The 27,739-nt window shown below is 49.9% G+C and overlaps 11 protein-coding genes across 11 annotated transcripts; 2 read left to right on the forward strand and 9 right to left on the reverse strand.

Moving 5' to 3' along the window:
• Nucleotides 1-26: 26 nt before the first annotated feature.
• On the reverse strand, nucleotides 27-981 carry N7473_011527 (uncharacterized protein; the record flags this gene model as incomplete). Its single annotated transcript, XM_057157466.1, has 2 exons — nucleotides 27-791; nucleotides 874-981. The coding sequence occupies 2 exons, from the start codon at nucleotides 979-981 to the stop codon at nucleotides 27-29; spliced, it is 873 nt and encodes a 290-aa protein (XP_057003316.1).
• Nucleotides 982-1,651: 670 nt separating this feature from the next.
• Nucleotides 1,652-3,157, reverse strand: N7473_011528 (flavin-containing monooxygenase; the record flags this gene model as incomplete). The annotated part of the gene is made up of 1 exon (XM_057157467.1): nucleotides 1,652-3,157. One exon carries the CDS (start codon nucleotides 3,155-3,157, stop codon nucleotides 1,652-1,654), a length of 1,506 nt encoding a protein of 501 aa, XP_057003317.1.
• A 1,317-nt stretch (nucleotides 3,158-4,474) lies between these two features.
• On the forward strand, nucleotides 4,475-5,636 carry N7473_011529 (lipase/thioesterase family protein; the record flags this gene model as incomplete). The annotated part of the gene is made up of 2 exons (XM_057157468.1): nucleotides 4,475-4,820; nucleotides 4,909-5,636. 2 exons carry the CDS (start codon nucleotides 4,475-4,477, stop codon nucleotides 5,634-5,636), a joined length of 1,074 nt encoding a protein of 357 aa, XP_057003318.1.
• A 571-nt stretch (nucleotides 5,637-6,207) lies between these two features.
• On the reverse strand, nucleotides 6,208-7,206 carry N7473_011530 (SDR family oxidoreductase; the record flags this gene model as incomplete). Its single annotated transcript, XM_057157469.1, has 1 exon — nucleotides 6,208-7,206. One exon carries the CDS (start codon nucleotides 7,204-7,206, stop codon nucleotides 6,208-6,210), a length of 999 nt encoding a protein of 332 aa, XP_057003319.1.
• A 1,185-nt stretch (nucleotides 7,207-8,391) lies between these two features.
• Nucleotides 8,392-10,320, forward strand: N7473_011531 (cytochrome P450; the record flags this gene model as incomplete). Its single annotated transcript, XM_057157470.1, has 4 exons — nucleotides 8,392-8,595; nucleotides 8,727-9,172; nucleotides 9,239-9,623; nucleotides 9,706-10,320. The coding sequence occupies 4 exons, from the start codon at nucleotides 8,392-8,394 to the stop codon at nucleotides 10,318-10,320; spliced, it is 1,650 nt and encodes a 549-aa protein (XP_057003320.1).
• Nucleotides 10,321-10,560: 240 nt separating this feature from the next.
• On the reverse strand, nucleotides 10,561-13,562 carry N7473_011532 (uncharacterized protein; the record flags this gene model as incomplete). The annotated part of the gene is made up of 5 exons (XM_057157471.1): nucleotides 10,561-12,077; nucleotides 12,141-12,405; nucleotides 12,460-12,666; nucleotides 12,722-12,860; nucleotides 13,138-13,562. 5 exons carry the CDS (start codon nucleotides 13,560-13,562, stop codon nucleotides 10,561-10,563), a joined length of 2,553 nt encoding a protein of 850 aa, XP_057003321.1.
• Nucleotides 13,563-14,077: 515 nt separating this feature from the next.
• N7473_011533 (uncharacterized protein) lies at nucleotides 14,078-15,809 on the reverse strand (the record flags this gene model as incomplete). The annotated part of the gene is made up of 4 exons (XM_057157472.1): nucleotides 14,078-14,201; nucleotides 14,255-14,931; nucleotides 15,012-15,506; nucleotides 15,576-15,809. The coding sequence occupies 4 exons, from the start codon at nucleotides 15,807-15,809 to the stop codon at nucleotides 14,078-14,080; spliced, it is 1,530 nt and encodes a 509-aa protein (XP_057003322.1).
• A 1,230-nt stretch (nucleotides 15,810-17,039) lies between these two features.
• On the reverse strand, nucleotides 17,040-18,589 carry pgxB (uncharacterized protein; the record flags this gene model as incomplete). Its single annotated transcript, XM_057157473.1, has 5 exons — nucleotides 17,040-17,420; nucleotides 17,499-17,744; nucleotides 17,799-17,972; nucleotides 18,032-18,199; nucleotides 18,251-18,589. The coding sequence occupies 5 exons, from the start codon at nucleotides 18,587-18,589 to the stop codon at nucleotides 17,040-17,042; spliced, it is 1,308 nt and encodes a 435-aa protein (XP_057003323.1).
• Nucleotides 18,590-19,370: 781 nt separating this feature from the next.
• Nucleotides 19,371-21,167, reverse strand: N7473_011535 (uncharacterized protein; the record flags this gene model as incomplete). The annotated part of the gene is made up of 7 exons (XM_057157474.1): nucleotides 19,371-19,579; nucleotides 19,634-19,777; nucleotides 19,842-19,935; nucleotides 19,984-20,190; nucleotides 20,243-20,479; nucleotides 20,539-20,879; nucleotides 20,939-21,167. 7 exons carry the CDS (start codon nucleotides 21,165-21,167, stop codon nucleotides 19,371-19,373), a joined length of 1,461 nt encoding a protein of 486 aa, XP_057003324.1.
• A 1,309-nt stretch (nucleotides 21,168-22,476) lies between these two features.
• On the reverse strand, nucleotides 22,477-23,088 carry N7473_011536 (MAPEG family protein; the record flags this gene model as incomplete). Its single annotated transcript, XM_057157475.1, has 4 exons — nucleotides 22,477-22,676; nucleotides 22,732-22,942; nucleotides 22,982-23,027; nucleotides 23,084-23,088. The coding sequence occupies 4 exons, from the start codon at nucleotides 23,086-23,088 to the stop codon at nucleotides 22,477-22,479; spliced, it is 462 nt and encodes a 153-aa protein (XP_057003325.1).
• A 385-nt stretch (nucleotides 23,089-23,473) lies between these two features.
• N7473_011537 (putative plasma membrane antiporter) lies at nucleotides 23,474-25,770 on the reverse strand (the record flags this gene model as incomplete). The annotated part of the gene is made up of 9 exons (XM_057157476.1): nucleotides 23,474-24,010; nucleotides 24,064-24,165; nucleotides 24,220-24,586; nucleotides 24,658-24,706; nucleotides 24,762-25,153; nucleotides 25,209-25,382; nucleotides 25,437-25,546; nucleotides 25,593-25,661; nucleotides 25,716-25,770. The coding sequence occupies 9 exons, from the start codon at nucleotides 25,768-25,770 to the stop codon at nucleotides 23,631-23,633; spliced, it is 1,698 nt and encodes a 565-aa protein (XP_057003326.1). The 3' UTR covers nucleotides 23,474-23,630.
• Between the last annotated feature and the right edge of the window lie 1,969 nt (nucleotides 25,771-27,739).

The raw sequence follows: 27,739 nt of genomic DNA on the forward strand, positions 1-27,739 counted from the left end.
TATACAAGTTCCTGAGTATGAGGTTCTTACTCTTCCTCCTCTGCGTCAACATCTTCGTCCTCGTCACCTTCATCCTCCACATAATCTTCCTCATTTTCATCCACATTCTGATCGTCTTTTCCGTCCCCTTCATCATTGTCCTTTTTTCTATTCTCTTGCTTGGACTTGCCAGCCCCTTCATTGTCCTTCTGTTTCTTGTTGGATCTGGTTGACTGCTTCGCAGTACGTTTTGTTCCAGCACTCTTCTTCTCATCTCCCTCTTCCTCGTTAGCATCAGAGTGATCATCGCCATCATCCTTGCTGGCACTTCGCGTCTTGGGACCTTTCTGTTTGTTCTCATTCTTCTTGCCCTTCTTTCCGTTCTGACTCTTTTGACCCTTCTCCTTCTTCTCCCCCTTATCACCCTTTTGACCTTCACCCTCATCTCCACTCTCGCCCTCACTCTGGTCTTCATCCTTCCTCTCCTCTTCATCATCATGAACCTTCCTCCTAGCCTCCTTAGCCTTCTCTGTATTCCCAACAAACTGCTCCCCCCCCTTACCCCCCTCAACCTTCTTCTCCTCCGTCTCTTCTTTCTCCTTCTTACTCATCTGCTCCCACGCCTTCTTCGGCAAATACCGCTTCCGCGTCCCATTCTCATCGTCTTTACGGGCCGTCCCCGATCCTTCTTTCGTTTGCCAGTCTTCGTTCGTCCATTCGTTGAGGTGTTTCTGGGATTCGGATTGGCCGGTTTCTTTGTCTGTTGTGTAGGAGCCGCCGCGTTTTTTGTATTCGGAGGCCATCATTTGGGCCTTTGCAATAAAGAGGTTAGTATGGGGGTTTCTTATAAGGGAGGGGAGAAGCCGATAGGAGGAAGAACGTGGAAGGAATTACCTTGCGAGCTGACCATTGTCCTGGTTTTCCGCCCTTGTCGCCCTGGTGAATTTCTTCTTTGATTTCGTCGCGGAGCTTGGGATCGGTGTACTTGTCTTTTGGTGCCATTGTGATGTGGAGAGATTGATTAATCGAGTGAATGGATGTTGCAGGCAGGAGATTTGAATACCTCGTGTAGTTCTATAGAAAAGGCTTAGTTTGTCGTCGGCTGGGACCAAGATTTTATCTCCTTCAGTCCCTACACATTGCAATTGCGCCTGGCATGGAGGTAAAATCTAGAATCCTGAATCCGAGATCTAGTCTAGGTCTGGTTATGACATCTTCATGCTTAGCTATCTTCATGTCATAGGGTGACATCATCCCATCTCATCCACATCCCTGGCCGATGCGGAATGCGGCTAAATCGGATCGGTTCCTGGGGAAAACCAGTTTTCGCCGCAACTTAATCGATCGTGCGGGATGGTGGCGCCGTCAGAGATATGAGCTAGTTTCTGGTTTTTGTGATGTACTGTATGGGTTTCTTGATTTAAGGACTGGTTGGTGGAATGTTTGGGTCTGGGTTAAGCTTGATTTGAGCTGCGATCGGGTAAGGTAGGCAAGGGCTAGTTTAATGTTTGGGAACTCAATCTTGGATATGAATGACGCTACGTTGTAGTAAAGGTGTTAGTTCCGCCAATCAGGAATTAGAGTCATAACTAGAATTTAAATTGATAGTGTATGAAATGAGATGGATGTTTCTTTGGTATTTGCTTCTTGTCTATCTCCCACTCCGCGGACTTTACGACAACTTCGGGCGCAATCGCAAACTCGGACCCGCCACAAACTCCATCCCCTCATCAATATCCCCCTTCAACGCAAACTTAATATCCTTATGATAATGATCACGAGGCTGCCAGGGCCCCTTATCACCAGCCCGAGGCAGCGTGCGCTGCGCAAGAGTCACATACGTCGAGTTCAGATTCAACAGCGGACGCTCTTCCAGATTCTTCGCGTCAGCGGGCTTGAGTCTCGGTGTCGCGGCGATCAATTTACGCTGATCGAGTGTCTTTATCAGACGCGTGACGAATTGCGCTGTCGCGTCGGAACCAAGAGTCCACGAAGCGTTGGTGTAGCCAATGATGAATGACGCATTGGGTAGATCCTGCAGCATGACTCCGTTCCACATGTACTTCGAGCCGGGGTCGTATTTCTCCCCGTTCACGGAGACTTGTGCACCACCGCCGAGTTGCAGCTGCAATCCCGTCGCGGTGATGATGATATCCGCGTCTAGCGTCTCGCCGCTATTCAACGTGATACCGTTGCTAGTAACGGTTTTGATTGTGTCGGTGCGCACATCGGCCTTGCCGGCGCGGAGACTCTTGAAGAAGTCCCCATCTGGGCAGATGCACAGTCGCTGGTCCCATGGTTTATACCGGGGGGCGAAGTGCGGGTCGTAGGGGATGTGTTTGGGCAATTGTCTGCTGACGTTCATCTTCAGAATCCATTTTGAAAACGTGGGGAATGTCTGGCAGAAGAGGAAGAAAATCCGCGTTGTGACGATCCAAACTGCGCGCTGGATGCGCTGGTATGCGGCTGAGGGGAGGATGTAGGAGAGCCAGTGGCTGGCGGAGCGGTTGGGGAGGGAGAGGATGTATGTGGGACTACGCTGGAGCATTGTGACGCGGGCGGCCTTGTCGGCCAAATTGGGGAGGAGAGTGATAGCCGTGGCGCCGGAGCCGATGATCACGATCTTCTTGCCTGTGTAGTCTAGGTCTTCGGGCCAGAATTGAGGGTGGATGATTTGGCCTTTGAAGGCGTCGAGACCGGGGATTTTGGCTTGGAGAGGCTGCTTGTAGTTGTAGTAGCCCGTGCCGAAGATGACGAAGCGCGCCGTGAACTTCTTCTCCTTGCCGTCGGCGTCGACGGAGAGGTTCCAGACGTGCTCCTCATTTGACCAGTCGGCGGTGGTCAATGTGTGCTTGTAGAGGATGTTCTTGTCGATGCCGAACTTGCGCGCCGTGTCGCCGATGTAGGATTTGATCGCGGAGCCCTCGGCGATGGGGTTGCTGCGGTTCCAGGGGTTGAACGCGAAGCCGAAGGTGAAGAGGTCCGAGTCGGAGCGGATACCGGGGTACTTGAACAGATCCCATGTTCCACCGTGGTCGTGGCGAGCCTCAAGGACGGCATAGCTGAAGCCGGGGAGCTGGTCTTGGACGCGATAGGCAGCGTTAATACCGGAGATGCCTGCGCCGACGATGATCACGTCGAAACGGTGTTCTGACTGTCCGTTGGCGTGGCCGTTCATGATGGCGCAGTGGACGAGGAGGTGGTGCTAGAGGGGGGATGGTTTGCGGAGGAGAGGAGATCAAAGACGGCCGATCACCATGATACTTAAAAGGAAGATTGAAGATGATGGCGCAAGATCAGATTTAAGACTGGTTCACATGCCTCGGTTTCACGGCGGTCAGGGATCGGCGGTGGACTGATCGTCTTGAGACTCGCAGTGGTTACGGAGTGCGGAGGGTTTAGACAAAGTCCGAAGAGTCTGGGACGGAGCAATTATACCCAGAATGGATTTATGGGGTACTAAGCATAAAGTACTCAGGGCGAGACTGGAGATCCCAGATTTCTGAAAAGCTAAAAGCCCCAACAGTCTGGGGCTGGGAGCCATCATCATCATGCAGTCCGTGCGGGCTCCACGAAGCTGGGGGGCGCAATTTAGGCAGATCTTCAGAATCTACTAAGGAGACCATGACAGGCGACAGGGCTTGAGTCTGCGATCATACAGTATTCTTTGCTCTTCGGTCTCTAGCATTTAATGTATATGTCGTGTCTTCTCGTAGTTATCACGAACTCGTTACACAGATCTGGCATGATCGATAGCCGGTCCGGTTCAAGACCCGATCTTATCAGAATCAAATCTATCGACAAAGAAAGAATGCCTGGTTCTTTCTATCTGACAGCAATCATAGTCGCATGTCCAAAGTCCTTCTCATTGATCCGCTCGTTTACACTTGCCCCTATGCGGCATATGCAACCTCGGAGCCATCCCGATTCTCCACTCCCCCAAACCCCCAAAAATTCATCAAAATGTGAATACAAATAATCAGAAACCACGAGAACCACCTCGGTCCTCTACATGTTCCAATTCCTTTGACCAAAAGTCAAAGAATAATGGGAAGATGGTAATGCAACTCAGAATGCGATTGGACCTGCCAGCGATCCTTTCCCCATGCAGATAGCATTGCGAGATCAACCCTTCCCGCGGCTCCGAGGCTTTTCCCCACGAGCGGATGGTTAGTTCCTGAACCGGCGTAGCTTGTTTTTATTTTCTCCCTCTTCTCCAGTCCCCACACAGTCCACACAGTCCACAGGCACGCGCCGCGGTACCGACTGGAGAACCGCACGGGGATGAACTTTGTCGAATTCGGCCTTTATGAGGCACGAGGTAGTCGCGATGATGGAGTGTCCAGAGTCCTAGTAGTGCTTGGTCCCGTGCATCGCAGACTGGACATTGACATACTCCCTGGTCACCACAATCAGACCGTCGACGGATTGAAAACACCCTGAGACTCAAAAGTCATCTCCTGGACTAACCCGTATCGCATCCACCCCTGACAGCATGTCCCTCACAAAGACCAAGCTCTCGCTCGCCGAGAAGCTCGACTTCCTCCCCGCATTGGCGACTATCTTCGTCGCGGCCACGTACTCGCTTCTCACGGGTCTTTGGCGTACGGAGCGTGAAGCCAAGTCTTTGTTGCTGCATTTCGGCTATGCCATCTTCCGCCAGGCTACGGCGCGTCTGTCGCCGGCGCAGATGCAGGCTATCCTCCCTCCCAGCAACAAGATCTATGAGCGGTATGTGAGGAAGGTTGGTGTCAAGCCTCAGTCTGTGGAATTGGGACACGGCGCGTTGGGTCATTGGGTTGGTGATCGCGATGCGACCAATGTGCTTATCTGGTTTCACGGTAAGCTCAAACCCCCACCCCATGAAAAACAGGAAGGAATTGGTATTCTGGATTGAACATGACTGACATTTCTGTGTTTTTGTGTCAGGCGGCGGCTTCGGTCTCCCCGCAAACATGGGCTACTTCAAATTCTACGCCCAAGTTATCGCCGACCTCCAACGGTCCGGCAAATCCATCGCCGTCTTCAGTCTCACCTACACCCTCGCGCCCGAAGCAACCTACCCAACCCAACTCCGCCAAGCCGTCTCTGCAGTCCGCTACATCCTCACCCAGTCCAACCGCGACCCCTCAACAATCTTCCTGGGCGGCGACTCCGCCGGCGGAAACCTCGTTTGCGGCGTCCTCTCGCACGCCGCCCATCCACACCCGCAAATCGAGCCCCTATCTCTCGGCGAGCACAAATTCGGCGGCGCAGCCATGATTGCTCCTTGGACGTTGCTGGACAAAGAGTTCCCGGGCCTGGATATCTATCATGGAGGTGATTTGATTACGACTGCTGTGGCGGCGCCGTGGAGTACGGCTTACCTGGGCGGTGCGACGAGGGATAATTATACTGACTTGTCGAATGCGCCGACGGAGTGGTTTGGCACGTTTCCCGTGAAGAGGGTTTTGATTACCGGTGGTGGGAATGAGATCTTGTTGCCGATTATTCGTGATTTTGCGGAGAAGATTCAGAAGGGGTTCCCGGATGTGGAATTGTTTGTAGGGTATAGGGAGTGTCATGTTGCGCCGATTTATAATTTGGAGTTGGGGAGTACCGAGGAGACGGAGCAGGGGAAGAAGGTTAAGAGTTGGTTGAGGGAGTTGGCGAAGTAGAAAGTGAAGGTGAGCTGAGGTTGTTGTACATATTGTCTTGATTCTTGGTTTTGACTAAGGGGACTCTTGTCGGGCAGTATATAGGTTGCTCGGAGGGATTTTGGATTATTGATATTGCAATGGGCTGTGCCCTGGATTTATGAACATGTGCTTTGTGATTGTACGACTTTTGAGTAACTCGCCTTGTACGACTCTGTCTTGTCTACCGGAAAATTGGAACTGAAAGTATTACGTGGCTCAATTTCTCCCAAGAGCATGAGACAGCGCTACTTCATCTTCCGCGGTCCACTCGAGGGCCGGTCCATATTGATTGATTGCCGTCTAATATTCTTCATCTCACATCCACCTTAGTTTCAGTGCAAAAGTCTAATGCTTCAAGATAACATAGGAATCGTTTATGATAGATATCTGGTATCACATGTCCATTTCTCATATCTTCACAAATAGCACAAGTAAATAACAAGAAACATGTCTCGCAATCCCTTCACAGTAAGTAGGGTATATACACACTTCCAAAAGAAATCCACAATATCAAACCCGAGTATATCAAAAACCCAATCCTACTAGCGCTTTACAATCCCTCTTTCCGCTGCACCTCCCTCAACCTCCGCAATGAACCCGACGCAATCGACCTAACCCCCTCCTGCATCCAAGTCGGCATAGCCCGCACCAAACTAGCCGCAGACTGATACTCGGGCAATATAACCTGCCCACTATTCTGCGACAAAATCTGCTTCACAATCGCGTTCGCAACAAACTCCACCGTCATAATCGGCTGCCGGAAATGACTCTCATGATCCGTGAGCATCTTAATCATCGGCGTCCGCACCCACATCGGATGAACAACCGACGTCCGCACACCCGGCGCGTTATACCAAGACTTCAGCTCCTGGCGCAGCGATTCATGGAAAGCAAGCGCACTCGCCTTCGAACAGCAGTAATCGGCCATTTCGCCCAACGCCACGAACGACGCCATCGATGCGATGGTCACCACGTGCCCGTGGTTCGCCTTGATCATGGCCGGCAAGAACTCTTTCACCATGAGGAAGTGCGAGATCGTGTTTACTTCGAAGGTTTGGCGGATTTTGGACTCGGGTTCTTCGAGGATTGTGCCGTCGTAGCCGACGCCGGCGTTGTTGACGAGAACGGTGGGGTCACCGTGTTTGGCGCGGATGGTTTTTGCGACTTGGGCGATGTTGGCCGAGGATGTGATATCCGCCTTGTAGAAGGAGACATTGGCTGGGAGAGTGAAGTTGGGCTCCGTGATGTCGAGGATGATTACGCGGACGCCGATTTTAGAGAAATCTTCCATTACTTGTTTGCCGATGCCGCTGCATCCGCCGGTGAGGAGGATGAGTTCGCGGGAGGGATTCCAGCGTGGGCTGCTGGTCCAGTTGTTCAGGGTCCATTGGGAGAGGGACTTGTTGAGGCTGCGGATGAGGCCGAGGGCGAGGAGGACGCCCAGGGCTTTTTGGGTGAGCGGGTTGCGCAGGTAGGCTTGCGCGGGTTCGGGGACGTGCGACAGTGCAGTCTGGGTGTATTCTTGGAGGAGGTCGAGGTAGGCCGCCATTGTGGTGGTGATAGTAGTTGTATAGGTGGTGAGGTGAGAGGTGAGAAAGAGATAATTGGAGAGGGAGGGAAAGGGGTGAAGGTGAAGATTAAAAGGAGAGCTCCAGAAGAAGTCCTACGATGTCGATCGGCACTTTTATGATCCCCGTTGCTATAAACGAGTGCCTGGGTGCACGCATCAATAGATGGGTTACTGTTACTCAAGAAACTTTAAAGTGGACATTCGTACCGCCGGAGACTAAATTCTCCAAGCATCGGCTTGTCGCGTCCATCACTTTCGGGTCTCTCCACCAGCCGAGGCCTTTTGGTGCAGTCACAACTAGGGGATCGACAAGACGAATGGGCTGGAGGCCCGCAGGGTAAGGAAAATGGGACAAACGCTAGACCTACCATAGATTAGCCTGTACAAAGGAATTGGAGCAGACTAACCAGATTGAGCCACCAATGCGAATCCACAATTTTTACCGCGGGGCTCTTTATCACATGCACTGGCATGCACACGCTTCCCTCAGGCTCGTGTGGTTCGTGTTTGTTACTTCCCCGCAGATTCTTCCTTTTCTTAATCTACTGTAGTCTAAGGATCTCGGTGGTACATCGGCTCGAGTATCCGTTCATCATCTATCCCCACATGTATAGAATGTTCCTCTCGCACTGACGTCGGAAGTATTCTACTACATCCGGTTAGATCTGGGGACCCCATTCGATCTTAGGGCTTTTGGAACACTGATGATATCACAATCCTCCGATCTCACAAGCTTCGGCTCTATGGAATCCCCCCACATTGTGAGGATAGCATGATAGTATCGTGATTATCATTATCAGTCGATACCACTTGGTTACCCCCATAAGCAGACAAATTCAACCATGAGATCATTTTCACACCATTTGACTCCCCACGCAATGACATACGCACACTACCGAGGTCGATCGCCGAACAAACTGGGGAGCCTGCCGATCGGTGGAGTCCACATCCCTACAGTAGTTACAGTTAGTGACTAGTATTAATTGGTTTGGACTGGGGCTATCATTCAAAGTGGAATCTTTTCTCCCCCAGACTTTTGTTTCTTTCTTTATTCCTCCGACAAACCTCGATAATCGTCGGTGGTTTTATTCCTATTCTTATCATATCCTCCGCTCGCAAGGATCCTTGCGACATCGTTTAGCTGCACTTCATTCAGCTGTAGAGATGGCGGCTGGAGATAGCCTCCCGGCCCTGTTGGCCTTTACCCTTGTCGAGGCGTATTTGTTGCAGCGCACTATCTTTGCAGATGAGACTTTTCGCACTGTCGTGCTGGGGACAGTAGCATTCAATGTCTTCCTCAAGAGTTTGTATAGTCTGGTCATTTGGCCGTTCTTCTTGAATCCACTGCGTCATCTGCCTATGGTCCCGGTACGTACAATCCGATAACCCTAATCAATCTACCATCAGCCATCCCATCCCGATCTATACCCCATACCCATCCTCCCCCCATCTAGATCAATACCATCTGTAAACAATGCCGCAGACTAACATGTCCCAAGGGCCTCATGAGCAATGCCAAAATCATCTTCGACTCCCCCCGGGGCCGCATGCCCCTCTACTGGATGAAAACCATCCCCAACGAAGGCCTCATCCACCTCCGCGACATGATCGGCCAAAGCTATCTCCTAGCAACAAATCATCAAGCCCTACTTGACATCATGAGCACCAATACCTATGATTTCGAGAAACCCTGGCGCGCGCGTAACTTTCTTGCGCGCATCCTGGGCTTCGGTCTTATTTTGTCTGAGGGCGCGGCTCATAAGAGACAGCGGAAGGCGTTAACTCCTGCATTCAATATTAAAAATATTAGGGCGATGTATTCGTTGATGTGGGATAAGACGAATCAGTTGCTTGTTGAGATGGAGAAGGAGTTGAAGAGTAATCCTATGGATGGGATGAGTCCCGAGGAGGGGGTGGGCAAGTTGGAGATGGGGGTTTGGGGGAGGTATGTATTAACCCGTTCCTCGTTATCCCTGGGAAGGATTTGGTTATACTAATGCTTTTTGTTTAGTCGTCTCACCCTTGATATCATTGGCCCCGCGGCTATGGGCCGGGACTTCCGCTCTATCCAAAACAGTGATAATCCTGTCGCCGAGAGCTTCCTGCGTATCTTGGAGCCGACTACTGAGAAGATGGCCTTTTTGGCTATGAACTTTACTCTGCCGCAGTGGATTGCCCAGCGTGTGCCCTGGCGCTTGAACCAGGTCATCGCCAATGAGACGGGCTTCCTGCGGAATCTTTGCAACGACATTGTCCGTGAAAAGCGAGAGATGTTGGCTTCTTCCAAGGCTTCGGCGAAGGATCTCGAGGCTGATATTCTCGGCACGATGATGTTAGGCGGAGACTTTACTGATACGGAGCTGGTGGATCAGATGTTGACTTTCCTAGCTGCGGGAGTAAGTTAACCCCCTGCCTCCAAAATATAGCTATACATTGTCTTCCATGGATACATCTTGCTAACCCCCTTATCTCTACCAGCACGAAACAACAGCCGCAGCCTTAACATGGGCCTGCTACCTCCTAACCCTCCACCCAGAAGTCCAAACCCGCCTCCGCACCGAAATCCGAACAAAAATCCCTTCCGCCACCCACCCCATTACCCACACAGACCTCGAATCCCTCCCACTCCTAAACGGCGTCTGCCAAGAAGTCCTCCGCCTCTACCCAACCGTCCCAGCCACCATCCGCGAATCCATCCGCGACACAACCGTCGCCGGCAAACACGTTCCCCGCGGAACCCGCCTCATCCTGTGTCCGTACGCCATCAACCGTGCGCCCATCTTCTGGGGCGAGGACGGCGATGCGTTTGTGCCGGAGCGCTGGATTGATACTGATAAGAATGGGAATCAGGTTCCGAATAATAATGGGGGGGCGTCGACGAATTTTGCCCAGATTACGTTTTTGCATGGGCAGCGGGCGTGTATTGGGAAGGATTTTGCGAGAGCGGAGCTTAGGTGTGCTGTTGCTGGGGTGGTGGGGAGGTTTGCGTTTGAGATGCAGGATCCCAAGCAGGAGATTCATATTGCGGGGGCGGTTACGACGAAGCCGGTTGAGGGGATGAATTTAAAGATGTGGAGGGTTGAGGGGTGGTAAATTTTTACTGTATTTTGGAAGAGGTGGAGGGTGGGATACTAGGAACAGTAGGGTATGGTTCTGGCGTTTGGTGTCGGTATGTTTTGCCTATAATTTGATGTCTTGATGAACCTATTTGAAAATGTGTTGGGTATACCTCTCTTTTGTTGATATGCAAGCCCATGCTCGTAACAGGGCAGTATGCTCCCAAGTAAATTCCTCCCTCATAGATCCTATGTCCACTGAAAGAGTGGTATGACATCAAGCGTCCACGATTTCTTCCACGTTAGGTCGAATCAGCAGAGCGACCCTGTCAGGTAAAACCCATTCCTCCGCTTCCAACTTCACCCCAATTTTCCCCAACTCAACGTGGTGCTCTTCATCATATGGATCGCGCTCGGATAGGAACTCAACGATGCGAGAGTACCAGTGTCCTTGCAAAAAAACAATGATTGGGAATCCAAGCTCATCAAACTTCTCGTTGACCTCTGCCACCAGCTTTTCAAGATTCCCGACTCCCAGCTTTTCTTCGTCGAGGATTTCTTCCACTTCTCGCCTGTTTCTGGTTTGAAGCCTAGAACAACAAAAGTGACGGTTCCATTCATCGACGCAACAAACGTGCGTCAAGCTTAGTGCGTCAAATGTGAAGAACCGGATGATTTCCTGGCACACCTTCCGACTTTCTCCGATCCATATCAGGACAAAGGCTACCGTTTCTCGGAGCCAGAAGCCAAGATCTTCGTGTGAATCTGAAGGTCTATAGTAAAGACACTTAAATGCTTGACGCAGCAATAATGATATAGTGTTGCATCCACTGGGGGAACATGCGCAGATACATTCATCCGCGGACGAAGGAGTGATAGCGAACGATTTGGTTCGCTCCAAAATCATGGCTTTCCATCTATTCCATTCTTTCAAGAATAGCCAGGGAGGCTCTGTCGGAGACCAAAATGCGTTATCAATGAAGCCGAAGATCCAATATGTAAGATTATGGGCAACAGTTGAGCATGTTCCGGGGACTGGTCTGTTGGGATCTGCGCCTTTTGAGATCAACCAGGATATCCGATCCATCACTTGCCTGGCTACTTCTTGCCCGAGATAGCGTAGTCCCCGTCCATGACTAATCAAAGGTAGCATCCCATCCTGATCCGGCTCATTGACTCCTCGGAACCCGAAGTCATAGAGAACCTGCAGTGTTTGGACCGAAAACAATGGATAATGATAAACTGAGCTCCAGGGATTAAAGTGTGGGGTTCGCAAAGATGAATCGATTATGGTACCGTTTTGTGTAAGCCTGGAGTGAATTTGAGTCGTCCATACATCAAAGATTACGAGGTTTTTCGAATCCCCGTCCCGGTTCATGAATAGTGCAGGAATTTCCTCAGAGGGCAAATGACATTTTGCCAGCTTCCACAACCCCTTTAGTCGTTTGATCAACTCCCCTATGAGGAGAGATCTTATATTACCTCCATTCGGAACTTGGTTGCATTGTTCGATATCAACGAAGCTGAATTTGCACCCAGCTTGAAGCAGAATCTTTACCGAATCATAGGTGATCTTAGACTCGGTATCTTCGACAAAGCGGATTGCGTAGTCATGAGCGTCAGCCCCTGCTTCCAATAGTATCTGTATCCCTCTTGGCCAACCAAATGCTATGTCAAGCAAGGAGCAGGCGCCAATTCTGTCGTTGATCAAAAAAGACTTCGCCTTCATAGCTTCTTTCAGATCGGACTCTGATTCCCTCATAATGGCCTTAGCAATATCTGGGATATTGATGTCTTTGAATAAATGAGCAACATATTACAGGTAGAAACGAGCATGAGTGTGGGGTGGGTGCATACTGTCGTGATTTTGGCGAATAAACCACCGAAATCCTTCTTTCTGGGCTAAAGACCCGGGAGGTTGAAGATTAGAGCCATAGAGATCAAACAGATGACCACCAATCTGATGCTCTCCTTGAAGCAAACCAGTCAAACTTAGCAGCATCGAAATGTAAGGAGTGTCGGGGCCATCAATTCGAGCAGGACTCGCTCCGCAATCAACTAAAAATTGAAGTAACCTCGACGAGGCAATAAACGAGCCGTAACCTAACCCCATGCATGTGTACTGCTCCGATCAGTCCTGTCTCACAACGATGAAAATTTGAGAAATGTCACTCACATCCAAAATCGAGATCTCTTGCGCTGTCAAGTAGGAGTTTATATATATGTCGGAAGGCGTTGCCTCACCACGATCAAATATCTCTTGGATCTGCATTATGGTGGCTGTAACAAGGTCTTCCATATCATTTGGAAATTTCCGCCTAGTTTCATTGGCAAACGTTTGCAAGGTTTCCAGCACACGGCTGGAGCGTCCGTCTCGTAAAGGCTGCAAACGTAAAGACGGGGCAATTGAAAGCCCTGCTGTGCCTATTGTCACTGACAGCGTGAAATTGATCGCCAGCCTCAACATGCGGACCGAATGAGAATATGCCTTCGTTGTATTTTTGTTGTGTCTCTTGAAATTGATTTGTGAGTGAAGCTGATGTGTCGATCTGTGATTTGGGCGAGTAAGTGATGGTTCTGGTATGACAGCAACCCGAGTGCAGTGGTCTTGACAAAGATTCCGTGAGCTTGATGGTAGCACAAATTGTTTTCGTATATCTTCTATGCTTGAATTCTGCGGCTCATAGATTAATCATCATATACTCCCAACGACGGGCATATTAGTAGTCGTACCATGTGATGTATGTTTTGAGCAGTTGCCTGCTGCATAGTAATCAAGATTTGCGCGTGTTGTATCGAGAGTCTAGTCCTGGTCAGAAAAGACCCTTCAGAAACCTTGATGAAAGCGACTCACGCATGCAGAACGGTGTGCAAACTCAGATGTAAGCTATCCAAGTCACTCGACATGTCGCGCAAGCCATCCTTGCGGAATGGATATGTCGCTTTTTTGAACTGAGCACGAATAGCAGCCGTATTACCAGATCCTTTCGAGGCAAACTGAGCTATAGCCTCTTTGAGTCTTTTGCTCACTTCCTCGATCTGTTGCAGCTTCTCTTCAATATCCTTGGATATCGCAATGTCTATCGCTTGGAAGTTTGCAAGAAGCCCACGTAGCCATTGTAGGGGAATACGGAGTCCATCAGCCTTTTGGGATAACGTCTGAATGTCTCTATCGAATCCTCTCCATGCTTGGCAATATGACACGATCTTGTCACAGACCTGGAGGCCAAGTGACGCGACACCTACGGCAGTACCTGCGACGGATGTGGGATCGGACATTATTGTGGTAGTTGGATGGATGGAAAATCGGAAATGTGCAAGCCGACAAGATGCCGATATATGACTGCTCTGCGAGTTTCAGGTGAGAATGGCGGTGCATGCAGGTAGGCGCCCTAGTAATCGTGGCACCAATCACAGATCTTGACGCTCTGGTAACCTGGGCCTCGATAAGCCTGGCTGTGGAATTTGAGGACGATGACTTCCATATACCCTGACAGGACTGCATTGGTACGGGAGTTTATTGAGTATCTGTAGAGACCGATATGAGAAATACACACTGTCCATTATATGACACGAAATTTGGAGGTACCTAGCGAGTCGCAATCGGTGCCATCATGACCATTCCTGATTTTCCGGTCCACTACCTACTAGAAGACAGTTTCAGGTCAATCAAAGTATTCTTTCGCCTTGAACTGAGCTATTCTTTCAAAGCTATATTAACTAAGTTCTCTCCGAAAAGGTTTAATCATATACAAATTACCCACATCCTAGCCTCTCCTCATGCACTACTTGGCCTAATGCCACTTGGATCCACGGAACTGGAGAATGACGGTCGGGATAACACTGACAGCCACCATCAGTGCCGCAGCAATACCTGCGCCACCACCCCATCCGACAGTCTCGAACATCTGAGGGAACCTTTTCAAAAATTCAGCGTAGTTCATCTCATTAAAGGAAGGAGTAAAGCTCACCAGAAGGGCCCAATGAATCCCCAAGTCTGTCGCACAAATGTAATGAACACACCGACACTAGCCGCATCCGCACGGTAGCAATCGACAGCATAGGTGATGTTGATCGTAGTAACAATCTGATTACCACCAGCAGCGATAGCTGCGCCAATAATAGGCGTGATATTCCACTTATCACCAGCCTTGCCCAACTGTACCGCAAACACAGCGACACCGACGATCGTCAACGCATGTCCGATGTAGCTCAGCCACAGACGGTACTCAGCCGCTGGAGGAGCACCGATCTTCTTCTGTCGCTGAGCCATCCATCTGTCACTAATCAGGCCACCGACCTGCTCACCAATCACTGAGCCGATGATCACACCGAGGAACTGCATGCCAACTTGCTGGGTGTTGAAACCGAATTGCTCGGGGAAGATTTGCGGGATCTCAATGGTGAGGGCAATGCTACCCCAGAGGAAGATCATGGCGTAGGCACAGGCTGGGATGAACACGCAGGGCTTGGCGACATAGGTCAGGGGTTGGACGAAGTCCCACAGGCGAAGGGGGGATGGGTCGATGCGGCGGAACTTAAAGATGCTATCCTTGACGCTGGTGATTTGGCTGGGAGCGTTCTCGTTGCGGAGGTAGAGGGATTCCGAGCCGAAGAAGAAGTACAAAAGGAATTGGACGCCGTTGACCTAAAGTAGAGTGTTCTTATTAGAGCAAGATTCTCTCTGGGCTGAACAATATGAGAACAGGATGTATAAGGGGTACTCACGATAGCCAGGACGTAGTAGATCCAGCGGTAACCGACGCGCATCACCATGAATCCAAAAAGGAACGGCGCAACTGGGACACCCAGGGTCACCATCAAGGTCCAGTAACCCATGCATCGCGCGCGGTCCTTCTCGAAGAAAGTCTCGGCGACAACGGCACTTCCCATGGCTGCCGCGGGACTAATGAAGAACGCCGTGATAGCACGGCACAATCCCATAGTTCCATAGGAGTGGCTGTTCGCACAGCCAATGTTTCCGACGAGCGCACAGGACAGCGAGATCAGGAAGATGGGCCGGCGGCCAAACCGGTTGCAGAGCGGACGCCAGAAAAGAGGTGCACCACCGAGAACAGCGATGAAGAGAGAGACCAGGTAGCTGGTTCGCTGCATGCTGACACCAAGGTCCTCGGAGATATTGACAAAGGCGGACTGGATGGATGCCGCGGTGAAGAGACCGATCATAGCGTGGAAGACGACCAGCGTTAGGTTGACGGTTTTCTATTCGGAGAGGTGTTAGCATCTATACTATTCGGATCTTGTTGACATGATAGGGGTGGTGCTATTTACCCTCCAAATCGGCCAGTTATACGGGTCCGCATCATTCATGTCTGGAATGGGATCCAAATCCAGGGTACCGTGACGGGCGAGCAGATACTGGCGATGTTCCTCGGTGAGATGGGCGACTCGGTCCTCGACATAGAATGCCTCCTGCTTTCCCGACTCGACAGCCCCAGGGCTAAGATCTCCCTCCTTTGCATGTATCCCCTCGACATGCTGGGAATTGCTATCCATCTTCTCCATGGCTGTCACAGATAAACACAAGTGGAAGATAGAACACGTATAAAAAGAGTTTCTCGGACAAGAGAAGGCCCAAGGATACAAGTGAGAAAGGTCCGGCGCTGAGTAGAAAAGGCGATGGTGTGCTCTACACATCGGTCCTTATATACAGGCCCCCTACACAGGGTCGCTCCTATGTGCGAAGTCCGGGGTTTCGCAACCCTCGGACATACTGACTGGATCTGGTCTGGGGGCGGGGCCAAAGGCAAAGGCCCAGCTCTCCAATGATCTCCACCCCCAGACGTAGAAACTGGAGAACTGGATCCCATCCCTGGATTCCATCCCAAGAGGCGAGTTTGTTGCAGCTTTGTTGGACTCGTCCTGCGATTGGCCGTGTTAGTGTCTGGCCGGATATGATTTTTGCCCGTTGGAGTCTGGATGCTGTGGGATTGTGGGGTGTGGAGAGTGTTGGGATAGAGAAATACCAATCATCGCTGCTGGAGATCATTATGCCTCACCAGACGGGGTCTGCGATCGCCTCGATGACAGGTATTACCCCAGACCCCGCCATGTGAAGAGTTGTTTCGATGCATTTTCCGTGGAGAAAAAGTAGTTTTGGTCAATGAGTTCACCAAAAACTCTCTCCCTTCTCCCGAGACGGCGCATAATGCTTGTTCCCGCTTGGCGGCTGGGCGCGGCTGGTGGCGTCTTTAGCTATCCCCAAGCCAAGGATCAGGCTGAATAATGGAAGGGGGGGAGCAATAGATAGACTCTCTCTAATACTCCGTAGCAAACGTAGTCATGAGTATATATCGCGTAAGATGAAGTCCGCCATGTCTACGCAGTACGCGTCTCGCCCCCGGATGCAGCTGAGGTGGCCAAAGCTCCGTTCGGCCGTGAGAAGGAGCTTACCGGGAAGACCAACGAGGTGTAGCTGCTTTGATTGTTCTAATCTACTATTAACCGCGGTTTTGCGCCCGTTGATGATATCTCTTGCCATTCAAGCCTGCTCGCTTGCGGAGTCCTTGTACTTTTGTAGTCCCTGTTGTATATTGTGGGGATATCCGCAAGGCGAGGACGAGGTATACTGGGTTAGTTTGAAAATCTGATCATTTCTGTGACTGACTACAGATGAATTTCCTCCAAGTATCCTCTATGGAAAGAACAAGACTATCGCGCAATACACAATTTCTCAACAATTACAGCTCACCCGGCCACATCGTCCTACTCTCTTCTTCTCCCGGTAAATTCCTGCTACGTCGAGCTAGTGCAGTTCACACCAATATCCCCCTGAATACCATCGCAAATAATCACCGGTGGGCTACCCGCGGGGCTGGTCAGGTTGATTTTCGATAGGTGGATGTTCGAGCACACGGCGTTGGGAGAGCAAGTCAGATCAACAACCTCCTTGCCGTTCTTGCCCGAGGATGTGCCATAGATGTTGTCAAAGACAATGTTGGTGATGTTGACAGCGGACGGGTGTGCTGCACACTCGGTTGCATTGATATTGAAGTAGCACTGGTCAAGCACAAGGGGCTTGTCGGTGTTCTCGATGTGAATGTTGCGGTAGGTGATGTTGTTGATGCGTCCGTAGCCGACGTTCTGGCCGGCCCATGCCTTGAGGCGGGCACCGTTCTAAACCAGTGAGTCAGATATTTCTTCTGAAAGATTATATGGCCTTGGATGGCTTTTGAAATATGACATTTTGCTTACCTGGCCGTTAAGTAGGGTAACGTTCTCGATGTACGCATGCTCAATGATATCCTGCACACCCGAGTACTGTCCAATACTGCCCATGCTCACACCATGGGTGTTGTTGCACCAGAGGTTCTGTACGAAGATGTTTGACGTGTTGGGCTTCGGTGAGAAGCAATCGTCTCCAATGTCGACTCGGGTGTTGGTCACGCTGAGTCCGTTCACGTTGAGCGAATCAAAGCCGTCAGTGTTCTTGGGCAGAGCCTGCAGAGAGCCTGGTCAGTCTACATTCTCATTTATGGTATGGAATAAAGTTACCGAGGCATTGGTCGAGAACGCATTAATGAAGACATTGTCAAAGGAGACATCGTTGGTGCGCACGAAGAAGTTCGTCCAGCATGGCGAGTTTAGCTGGGTGATCCCCTCCACGCTGACGCGAGTTGCGTTATCGGTCAAGAACAAGATTGGCCGGTAGAAAGTGTTGCTCGAGTCCTATGATACTGTCAGCATCTAGCCACGGGGATTTGCTTTGTCCAAGACTGTTGCCTTACCAGAATCTCGCGTCCTGCAAACGCATTATACCAGGCCTGGCCGTTACCGTTCAAGGTACCGTGGCCAAAGATCTTGATGTCTTTTCCTCCCCAAACCCAGAAGGTGATTGATTTTTGGAACGAGTAATAGAAGTTGTTCGCTTGCCAGTACTTGATGTCATCGGTGAACTACGCGAGTTAGACTTTGCATTAAAGGTCCTCGCAACATATGCTGCCTACCTTGATTTCACCCTCCAGTTGAACCTCAACATTGTTCAGGAAGCTCAAGTCGAGCTTCTTGCCAATCACGTAGGTCTTGCCCTTCTTCAGGAGCAAACGGCCACCATGATTAGCGTGCTTGATGCCCCAGAGGAAGTCGTCGGAGATGTCGTCCGTGTCATTCTTAGACGGCCTAATTGTGACAGTCCGGCGGTCTGGATACTTTTGCCCGTGGGCGCCAATGTTTCGCAGCGAGGACTTGTCGTTGGCAGGGATGATCTGGGCACCGTGAGGGACCCGACCTGTGGAGACAGCGGTGACTGCGCCGATGAGCAGCGCGCCGAGAGTGAGGAACTTCATCTTGAATTGTCCTTAGAGCACAATTTCAATGAGAAATAGTTTGACAATTCTTCAAAGTGGCATTCCTTGTTGGCAGATTGTGCACTCAATTGAATCCCCTGATCACCCTTCACGATTGCCAGCACTCATCCATTTGTACTCCGCTGCCCCAGCTTTCACCCATCTGAAGCAGCATTGGCACGCGGGGAAGCAAATTACATTTCTCCGCCTGTAACAATGCACAATACCTTGAGCAACACGAGAGTTCAACGGGAAACGATCAACAGTGACATGTCGCGGTATTGCGCCCAGGCTTTTGCAGCGCATCTCGGCATGGGCGGATTTCTCCGCACTCTGCCAAGCACCAGGCCGTGGGGATGCGGAGAGGTTTAATTTTCAATACTAAGAAGGACAAGTCTTCTGGGAACTTTTTCTTATGGCCGGGCGGGAATCTGCCGTCTTGGAAGTGGTGATTTGCGCATGCTGGAAAGGGGTTGTTCCACCAATCATGGTCAATGTGGGGAATTTGAAGAGGTCGGTGTGTCAAATATAGCCTCAATTACTAAGTTATTGACTTTCTGGTATGTTTGCCGGTCACTTATTAATCCAAAATCATCAAGATAGTCAAGGATAGGAAATCCAATATAATAGATCTTTCGGGTCCTTGGTATGAAGCACAGACCGCCAAGCGGCAGAGTCTCTATCTTTCCCAAAAGCTTTGTTATAGCAAAAGATGCGGACAAGGATAATTTGAGATCAGTTGAAATTCCCAGCACTGACACACCAAGGAAAGCAGAAATTGCTAGACTACATAGCGGAATCCAACGACAATCTGGGCGGGAGTTGGGCCATTCCGCCCCACATCTAGCCCACGGTCGAGCTTATGGTTCTGACGCTGCAAGTAGACTCGCGTCACGGTTGCCAATATTATAGCCAAGACGGACGCGGCTAGGTTGACCAAAAAAGCAGCAAGATATCTTGGCGGCGAGTAGTAAAGATAAGACGCCCACACTGTTCAAACGTATTAGTAGGTGAAGCAATGTGGAGTCATTATCTCTAACGCACCGTTCGGGGTGTTGCAAACTGCATTGATCATGGCAATGGCCGAGGCACGCTTGATTGATGGCTGCGATAGCGTACCAGTCACCCATGATAGAAGGACAATAGCTGCAGAATAGAAGGATCCCGGCATCAACATCATGGCAACGTCTATATTATAGTCATGGTCAGTTCCGCTCAAGGAGGCACATTCATTGTCAGACCTGGCACTTACAGCGTGCAGCTGTGTTCAGTGTCGAGACAGCTATTATGTTAGCCATAAGACAGATGACCATTGGGCAGACGATGTGCCAGTAGCGCTCTTGTTTCTGATGCCTTGTTAGATAGATTGAGTAGCAGATCTTTCACCGGCATACCTTGTCGGAGTGAAAACCGTTCAAAATCATCGCAAATACACAGAGAACATAGGGTGGCTGCGGAGTGTCAGAAGGAATAATTGGGATGTTATTATCACACGCTAGGGAGTCACTGACCGCGGTCAAGCCGTAAGTTTTGTTTCGTGAGTATCCAAGGGTGGCCACCACTGAAGGGAAGAAGTTGGTCACAGCCCCGGCAATATAGATCTATTTTCGTCAGCCTCGTGCATCTTTGAGAATTGGCGGTTGGATCACAAACACAGTAGAGAGTCCCCATGAAAAACCATGTCTTGGGGTCTGTCACGGCGATCATGACGCCCTTTTGCACACTGGCCTCATCAGTATTATCTTGCTGGCCGTGGTCCTCCTCGAAACTCCACAGCAGGTACTCGTGCTCCAACTTGCTAAGCCCGGTAATCGACTTGAGTGAGTTTGGCAGGATGAATGCAAGAATAATAGCCAGACCAACGGTAGCCACACCTTCGATCAAGAACAGCTGTAGATAGAGATAAGCAAAGTGGTAGTTCAAATTTCCAGGACCAAGAAACCACTCACCCATCGCCAGCCCTCAAGGCCATGCTTCCCGTCCAGCTTCAGTATTGCGACAGCAAACAGACCGCCAAAGGCGTTACCAATCTGCGAGCCAGAATACAGAATGGCCGTTCTCATCGCAAATTGTTTCTTAGTGTAAAACAATGACATGTAGAAAAGCGCTCCAGGGAAGAATACTGCCTCTACAAATCCGAGGAAGAAACGAGACGCCATGAGACCAGACGGATTGTGGACGGCGGCGGTACAGGCAGAGAGAACGCCCCAGAGGGCCATTGAGAAACATATGTAGATACCAGGAAACCTAATTTTGCCAACTATGAGATTCGACGGGACTTGCATGAGGACTGGGGGTAAACCGATTAGCAATGAGGTAGCTTGATTTGAGTCAGAATAATTGACGCACTGTATCCCACAAACAAGATGCTGACGCAGGTTTGGTACTGCACATGTGTCATTTTTAGATCTTGCTCGATTTGTGCCAATTTGGCTGCAGCGATGTTCTGGCGATCCAGGTAGTTCATGATATACATCAATACCATACACGGCATGATCCGGGTATCGAGTTTCAAGATTGCTTGATGCCTGACCTTGGCGAATCCGGCTTCTGATAGATTGGCCAACGAGGGTGGCATCACTGATGGACCACCTGTTAGTTTACCTTTTTTGTCAACAGCATCTTCAAGCTCCTTCGGTAGGTTGTCTTCTTTAGTAGTCATGAGGATGATAGACTTCTAGATATTGAGTGCGCTCAAGGGGGTGTTCAGTTTATGGTCTGAGATTTATTGCTTATTTATATGTCAGTCACCCCCGCACCTCAAACTGGGGGAACGCCCTTGACAAGCCCATGCCTTCTTCCAGGAATGGTAATCCCGTGGGGAAGCGGGGGAGGTGGCAGGGATGTAGGGTGCATATCTGGACAAGATCTGATCTGAATTGAAAAAGATCACCTGTGTCTCGACCAGTCAAGTTCAGGATCACAGGAGATGGCATTTTTGCGGGGATGCCAAGGTCGGGGATGTGCCAACGAGGCGTGGGGGCACCCATCATCCACGAGTTATTCCCCATGAGAGCCTGATGAAACTCGGACATTGACCGGTCGGGGCGTCAAATTTCATAGGAGTCAGTCCTGATTTGCCCCCAACATTGACCAGATTCCAGTGCGTAGAGGATTTCGCTGAGACTGCATCAACTAGATCGTCCCCTGTTTATGGGTCCAACGAAGCCCGCGAGCTGGGAGAATATGATCTCCACAAATGAGAGCCGAAGTCAGTTCGGCGGCCAAACGACACGACTGATAGCGACCAAGCTGTGGCTGATGATAGATTCTTTGTTGCCGAAAGTGTGCTGTCGTGTCAATGCGATCTTTGTGCCACGGCATGGGGGCCAGCTGGAAGTTGTCCGAGGATAATCTTCCCCACGCTTTTGTCTATGGGTTGAACATACCATGCGCCGTGTGCCGTGTGGGGAGCTCCGGCTCTGGCCATTCAGGGCTGAAGTGTGGGGGTAACATTTTTTGGATTCCGGGGGTAATCAGATGTCTTTGTTTCGGCTGCTTTTTGTTTTTCCTTTCTTATCAATCTCCTGCAACTAACGGTGCCTGGTTCCGCATGAGGGGTAGTTCATCTACCTAGCTAGCCAAAATGGTGAAGATGGAAACGAGAACTCTGAGAATACATGCAAATGGGAGTAGAGGATGTATATTGAATTGGGGTCTGATACTCGTGTGAAGACGTACTGGTCAGCAGGACAGTCCGGACCAAGGCCCAAAATATATATTCACCACACTAATTACAAAACTAGTCCACATTGACATCGTTAAGAAAGGTCGCAGGAAAGAGTCGCAGCCCAGAGATCACAGCATAGAAAAATGTTTTCAAATATATTCAAGAGGTATCGAGGGTATCTGTACAGATCATGAATGCCCGAGCAAAGTCAGGCCAATTATAGCTTCCTAGCTGCCGCAATCAATCCAGTGAAGCAGCTGATGTTGCCTGGCCACCAGACCGCAGAGCGGAGGTAGCTCAAACTTTGGTTCTCGATGTATGAGTAGCAGATGTTAAAAGCGATCCGTGAAACGGTGTAGCAGAGACCGAATCTGTGTACGGTCTTGTTGGGAACTCCGGCGTACACTGCAATCAGAGCTGGTTTGATATTAGCACGAGTAGAAATATCGACGAAGCGAGCAGTTGCACATACTAGCTGCTGCAAACACAGGGAAATTCTCTATGGAATTTGCATGTGCTGCCTCTTGTCGCTTGAGTCTGTTGAGAGTGCTTCGCCTAACTTTGCCGGACTTCACCGCAGCCTCTCCCAGGGTTGCAAAGTCCTCCCTCGGTGCCACATTGTTGTCGATTCCCAAGCAAATTTTTTGTAAACGGGTGGTGCTCGTCCAGAAATATGCGATAACCTAATTGGCCAAGAGCAGGCTTGCCGCATGATTAGGGACCAGCCCTCCTGGGGCAGCGCGCAACCCCAGTGTTGTCAGCAATGACCTGTTGAATCAGCAAATGTTCGCCATAATGTCGACACAAAGAAAATTGACACGTACGACATAGCTGCTAGGTTGGATATTTACTTGCAAGCCCCTCCATATTTCTTCAGGGGGGCGGGTCGGGTTCCACTTTAGGTATCTGCATGTTCTTATCTGCCTGTACTTACCGAGACTATGGACAACGAGATCGTCGGGTCGTTCATGTGGGCTTGCGATTGGCCAAGGATGGTAAACTTAGTTTTGCCGTTCAACTCTCGCTTTTGGGAGAATAGCCTATGATGCAGGAGCTGGCTATGCACTCGATCGAAGCGATCCCGATCGTGCGACTCTAGCCCTATGGAGATATTATCCTATGACAACTATGACAATTAAGGGAGCGTATCAGCTCAATGACGACAAGAGGTGTTAGGTAGTACCAATAACCCTACAATAAATAGTGCAGGAGACGGACGGTTCATTTCCGATTTAATTGCACTGCCGCTGATGACAATCAAGCCAATTCCATGTTGCGGGACGCATAAATCCAGTCATCTGACTTGGTTAGAATATACAATTTAATGCGGCCGCCTAGATAAAGGGGTTTAATGTACGTGTTGCGGTAAAGTCAAACCATTTCCCTAGCATCAACTTGCTCAAGCTGACGCGAAGACCCCTTTGATGAGCTTCGCGCTACTGAATTGGCACAGTGGTCAAGGCCGTTCGGTCGCAAGATCATCATGACAGTATCAGACTCTTCACGGTAAATGCCGAGCTCCGACCCATCGGTGTGACTAGAGATGCAGGAAAAGCGATTGTTTACCGTAACGTGTTGAGATTGGCGGTTCACGACGCTGTTATTGGGTACGGGCTCATTTTCCGACAACAGCAAAATCTCCACAGGATGATCGTGGATGACTGGGACCTGTAGCCACTGATAGATAGCGTTCAATACCGGAATTGAGAGACCGTGGACGACAATCGAGAAGAAAACTAGCCAGTACACCACTAAATAGGCCTGCATTAGTACAGCTATGGTCAGAAATTGGACCAAGTCCTACCTGGGATCATCGCTGCCGTCAAATAATTCATTTCGGTATCACTTTCACCAGGATCTGGGAGCAGTCGGCGAGCATATTCGACATATGAAATTGCTCCAATGCCTTGGAAGCAATGGTGAGCCACGTATCTAAAGATTTTAACTAGGTTGCACTCACCGATGGGAGCAAAATACCCCATGAATAGAGCTTCCCGCCAGTTATTGCAAACTTTCGGCATTAGCCGATAGCCAAGCATTATGGCAGGGATTCGTCGGAATAATACTATCAGGATTCCCAAACTGACCAATCGCGTGACCGTAACTCCTGTGACATGGGGCATCTGGAGTTGATCCCATGGCATAACGGCCCCAAGAAAGACGAACGTGCCAAAATTCAGCACCGTCTCAATCGCGGAGTTGAACGAATCATGTCGTGCCTCGATTTCGGAATGGTACAAGCCATCCCAGTTCAGGGCACATCCAGCAATAAAACAAGCGAGGGTCTCGTCGGTTCCAAAGCAGCCACAAGTGCCAACGATGAATAGCTGGTTCAATTTGAAGTCAGCATTATTGATTGAATGACACAAAGATACGCTAGAAAGAAATCTCCACTCACTCCAAGTGCAACCGGAAATAATGCAAAGCTCTCCTTATCAATCCATCGTCTAGGGCGTATGTCAGTACGCCTGGCCACTCGCGCAAGACTAGCGAGGGACTTACTTGCTGGAAGCCAGATTCAAGCCCTTCCGACAGACAAATCCCACAAATAAACCGTACCCCGAGCCCATCATAATCATATACAAAACCCCTTCCACGGCCCAATGCGCTAATGCACGACCGACGTTACCACCAAAACGACCAGCATCGGTCTCTCCGATCCAATCGCGTCGCATTAGACCCGCTTCGTCGTTCGGAGTTTCGTCGTACCGTAGTAGTGCAATTGAGAGCAGAAGGAACGGAAATCCAAATCCATCATTTCCACCCGCTTCAGCCGAAATAAATTCTCGAAGGTGTCGCCGAACATACTTATCGGCAAACGGGCCTTTGGCGATCGCTTGGGACAAGACAGGATCTATGCAGATGACGCAAGAGCCAATTATACAGGCTGTCAACTATTAGGTTGCTTGTTAGCAGCCAAGCATTGAGGAACCGGTGATTGGGTCATACAAAGGATAAATGTGGAATCATCAACTTGATGCATGCTGATGTAGCTAGCCATTGTATTGCCATCAAGGGGAGTAGGCAAATTGTTAGCTCGACTAGCCTTCGACGTAGATATCTCTTGGGCAGCTCATAGCCGACTTTGATCATTTGAATGCCAAGGACAAGACGCGCCAATGCCTGTCATTGTTAGATTGCAGGTGGCAGGTTTGGTGGAGCTGTGGCACGACGTACATAGGCAATTCCTCCAACATCTTCTTCATCACCACTATTGGTCCATCGGCTCACGCTTATCAGATTTGTCGTTAATGGGCCCAGAAGGACACCGAAAATGAATGAAGGCACTGCTAATTATTAGAGGTGATCATGCGAACAGAGAGAAATACGTACATGCTTCCCCGAGGTACCATCTCTGCTTTATCTTCAAAGAGATGAACCCGAAGCCTAGTAGAAATATACCTAGCTGCTGTTAGTTTCTTGATCATGATTCAAGTCCAGGATGTTATTGCCAACCAGAGAATGTAATAGCGACGTTGAAACTGCTAATGTCAAGGATCGGATGAAGCATCCTGTCGCAAGTAGTGAGCTCAATGACACATGTGAAAATCCTTTTCCAATATCACAACTCTAAATCAGCTTCCGTTCGTTTTAAGAGGTAGGTAGGTGTTCAAATTGAAACATGGATGAGACTAGGCAGCTATTGACAATCCGCAACGGGATTGGAGCTTGGGCACGTCAGGTTAAAGATGAAAAAGCTGTTCGAATGCCAGTATGATTCAGCTTTGACTCGGAGGAATGCGCGCTCCTTGAGAACTCGCTGAGAAAGCTTTCAGCCATGATAAGATGGCGCGATATTTTGCCACAGATAACCCTTCCTGCAGGGGCCCTCATCTTCCGACGTATCATAGATAACAAAAAAAGCAACATTCAGCCCAGACTATTTAGCTCTTGCCGAGTCAGACACTTGATCGTTGGAGTGGATGAAATGTGTTTCGAGAACCTCCACGAATGTACGGTACAAGGAGAGATGATGCATAGACAAGTGTCCCAGGATGAATTCTGCATTGAGGCGATCACCGATATTCGAAAATTCCAGTACGTAGCGATTTTATCGCAGCGCAAGGTTCAAACTGGTAACAAACATGCAGCGCTGCAATAATTATTACGTCCCTGACCAGCCACCATAACCCTGTTTCTGGAGGATCAGCTACGCCTAAGAAGCTTGGTACAATATTCTCCACTCTTCCCTGCTCAGTACCCGAGAAACGAGCCTATCGCAGCATGGATAAGAGATAGCTATGCACGGATCGGCATTGCCGCCGTCCCCATCACCCCTATCAACAATCCAGGGCCAGAATGTTCTACGTACCTTGATCAAGGGATGATGGTGTGTCCCTGAATTGAATGCTTCGAATTTGTCACACGCATCATGCTCGAGACTTGGTAGATCTGGTGACAGTGCCAAGCCGATCCCAATGCTTTCTGGAAACATTGGCACCTAGACGAACTCCTTTCGACGCTGATTTCCTTTTAACAGGACAGTCTCTCTTTGGCTGGAGTCCAGGACTCGAGCACTGGAGCAATGCGGAAGGGTACAGCGCACTCAGGCTTTAGTCCAAGCTGCAATCCTGCTGGATACACGTCTGCCGACGTGACTATCGAGCATCTTGTAAGTAGAAGTGCGCAACCCATCCTGGTTGAACTCGAACCTTCCGACATGAGCCTGTTCGTCCACATCATGACCACAACGCAACTCCCTTGACAGCCGCAACTGAGTACCCTTCAAAAATGCGCTCGCAAAGCAGCGGAGGCTACATAATCAACGACGAGCACTGCAAACTCGTCATCGGGCAGTGATACCCCTTAGAGCCACAGCGGAGATCGATTGACAGAGAGAATAATTTGAACACAAGAGAAGCATGTTCTACTTTTACAACAACAGTTTCATGCCGGCCGGAGATAAGGGGGTACGTTGCTTATGCTCTTTTTGACCATGGAATGACTGGCAGGCAGTGTTCAATCATTTAGCTGGGCGCAGATAATGCACCATCCTCGGGGGAATAGCAACGGCATTTGGGGGAATGATTGTTGAATCAAATGAATGTCTAGGCTAGTCATTCGTGCGGTCGCCTACTACTCGCTCTTGGATTTAGGCGACGATATCAATGGTCATGCTGAGCCGCGTAGCATCCACGACCGCTAAGTACACGCTAATCAGACATTTAGGTGGGCGAGCGGTCGCGAATCCTTGCTGTTGGAAATCCCTTTCATCTTATTTTCTTTCATTTAATTCGCCAGCTTTAGGGTCGTCCACATGGGCCTTTTGGGGGCGGGCAGAATCGTAGCAGAAAACAGCGATCAGTAGTGATGGTAGCAGACTTTTATGGTGCCCCTGTACAGATGCGCCCCTGTATCTTGTCTCAGCTAACGCATTTAGGCGGTTTGGGTTTGGACCTAAGGAAAACCAATGGCGCTGGTTCAGAAATCCACCTATCGTGGCCAAGCGGGGGCCGCCCCCAACTTGGAGAGTCTTTGTT

Source organism: Penicillium subrubescens (genome assembly GCF_028828155.1).
Source record: "Penicillium subrubescens strain IBT 31985 chromosome Unknown utg000010l_segment0_segment0, whole genome shotgun sequence".
Classification (NCBI taxonomy): domain Eukaryota; kingdom Fungi; phylum Ascomycota; class Eurotiomycetes; order Eurotiales; family Aspergillaceae; genus Penicillium; species Penicillium subrubescens.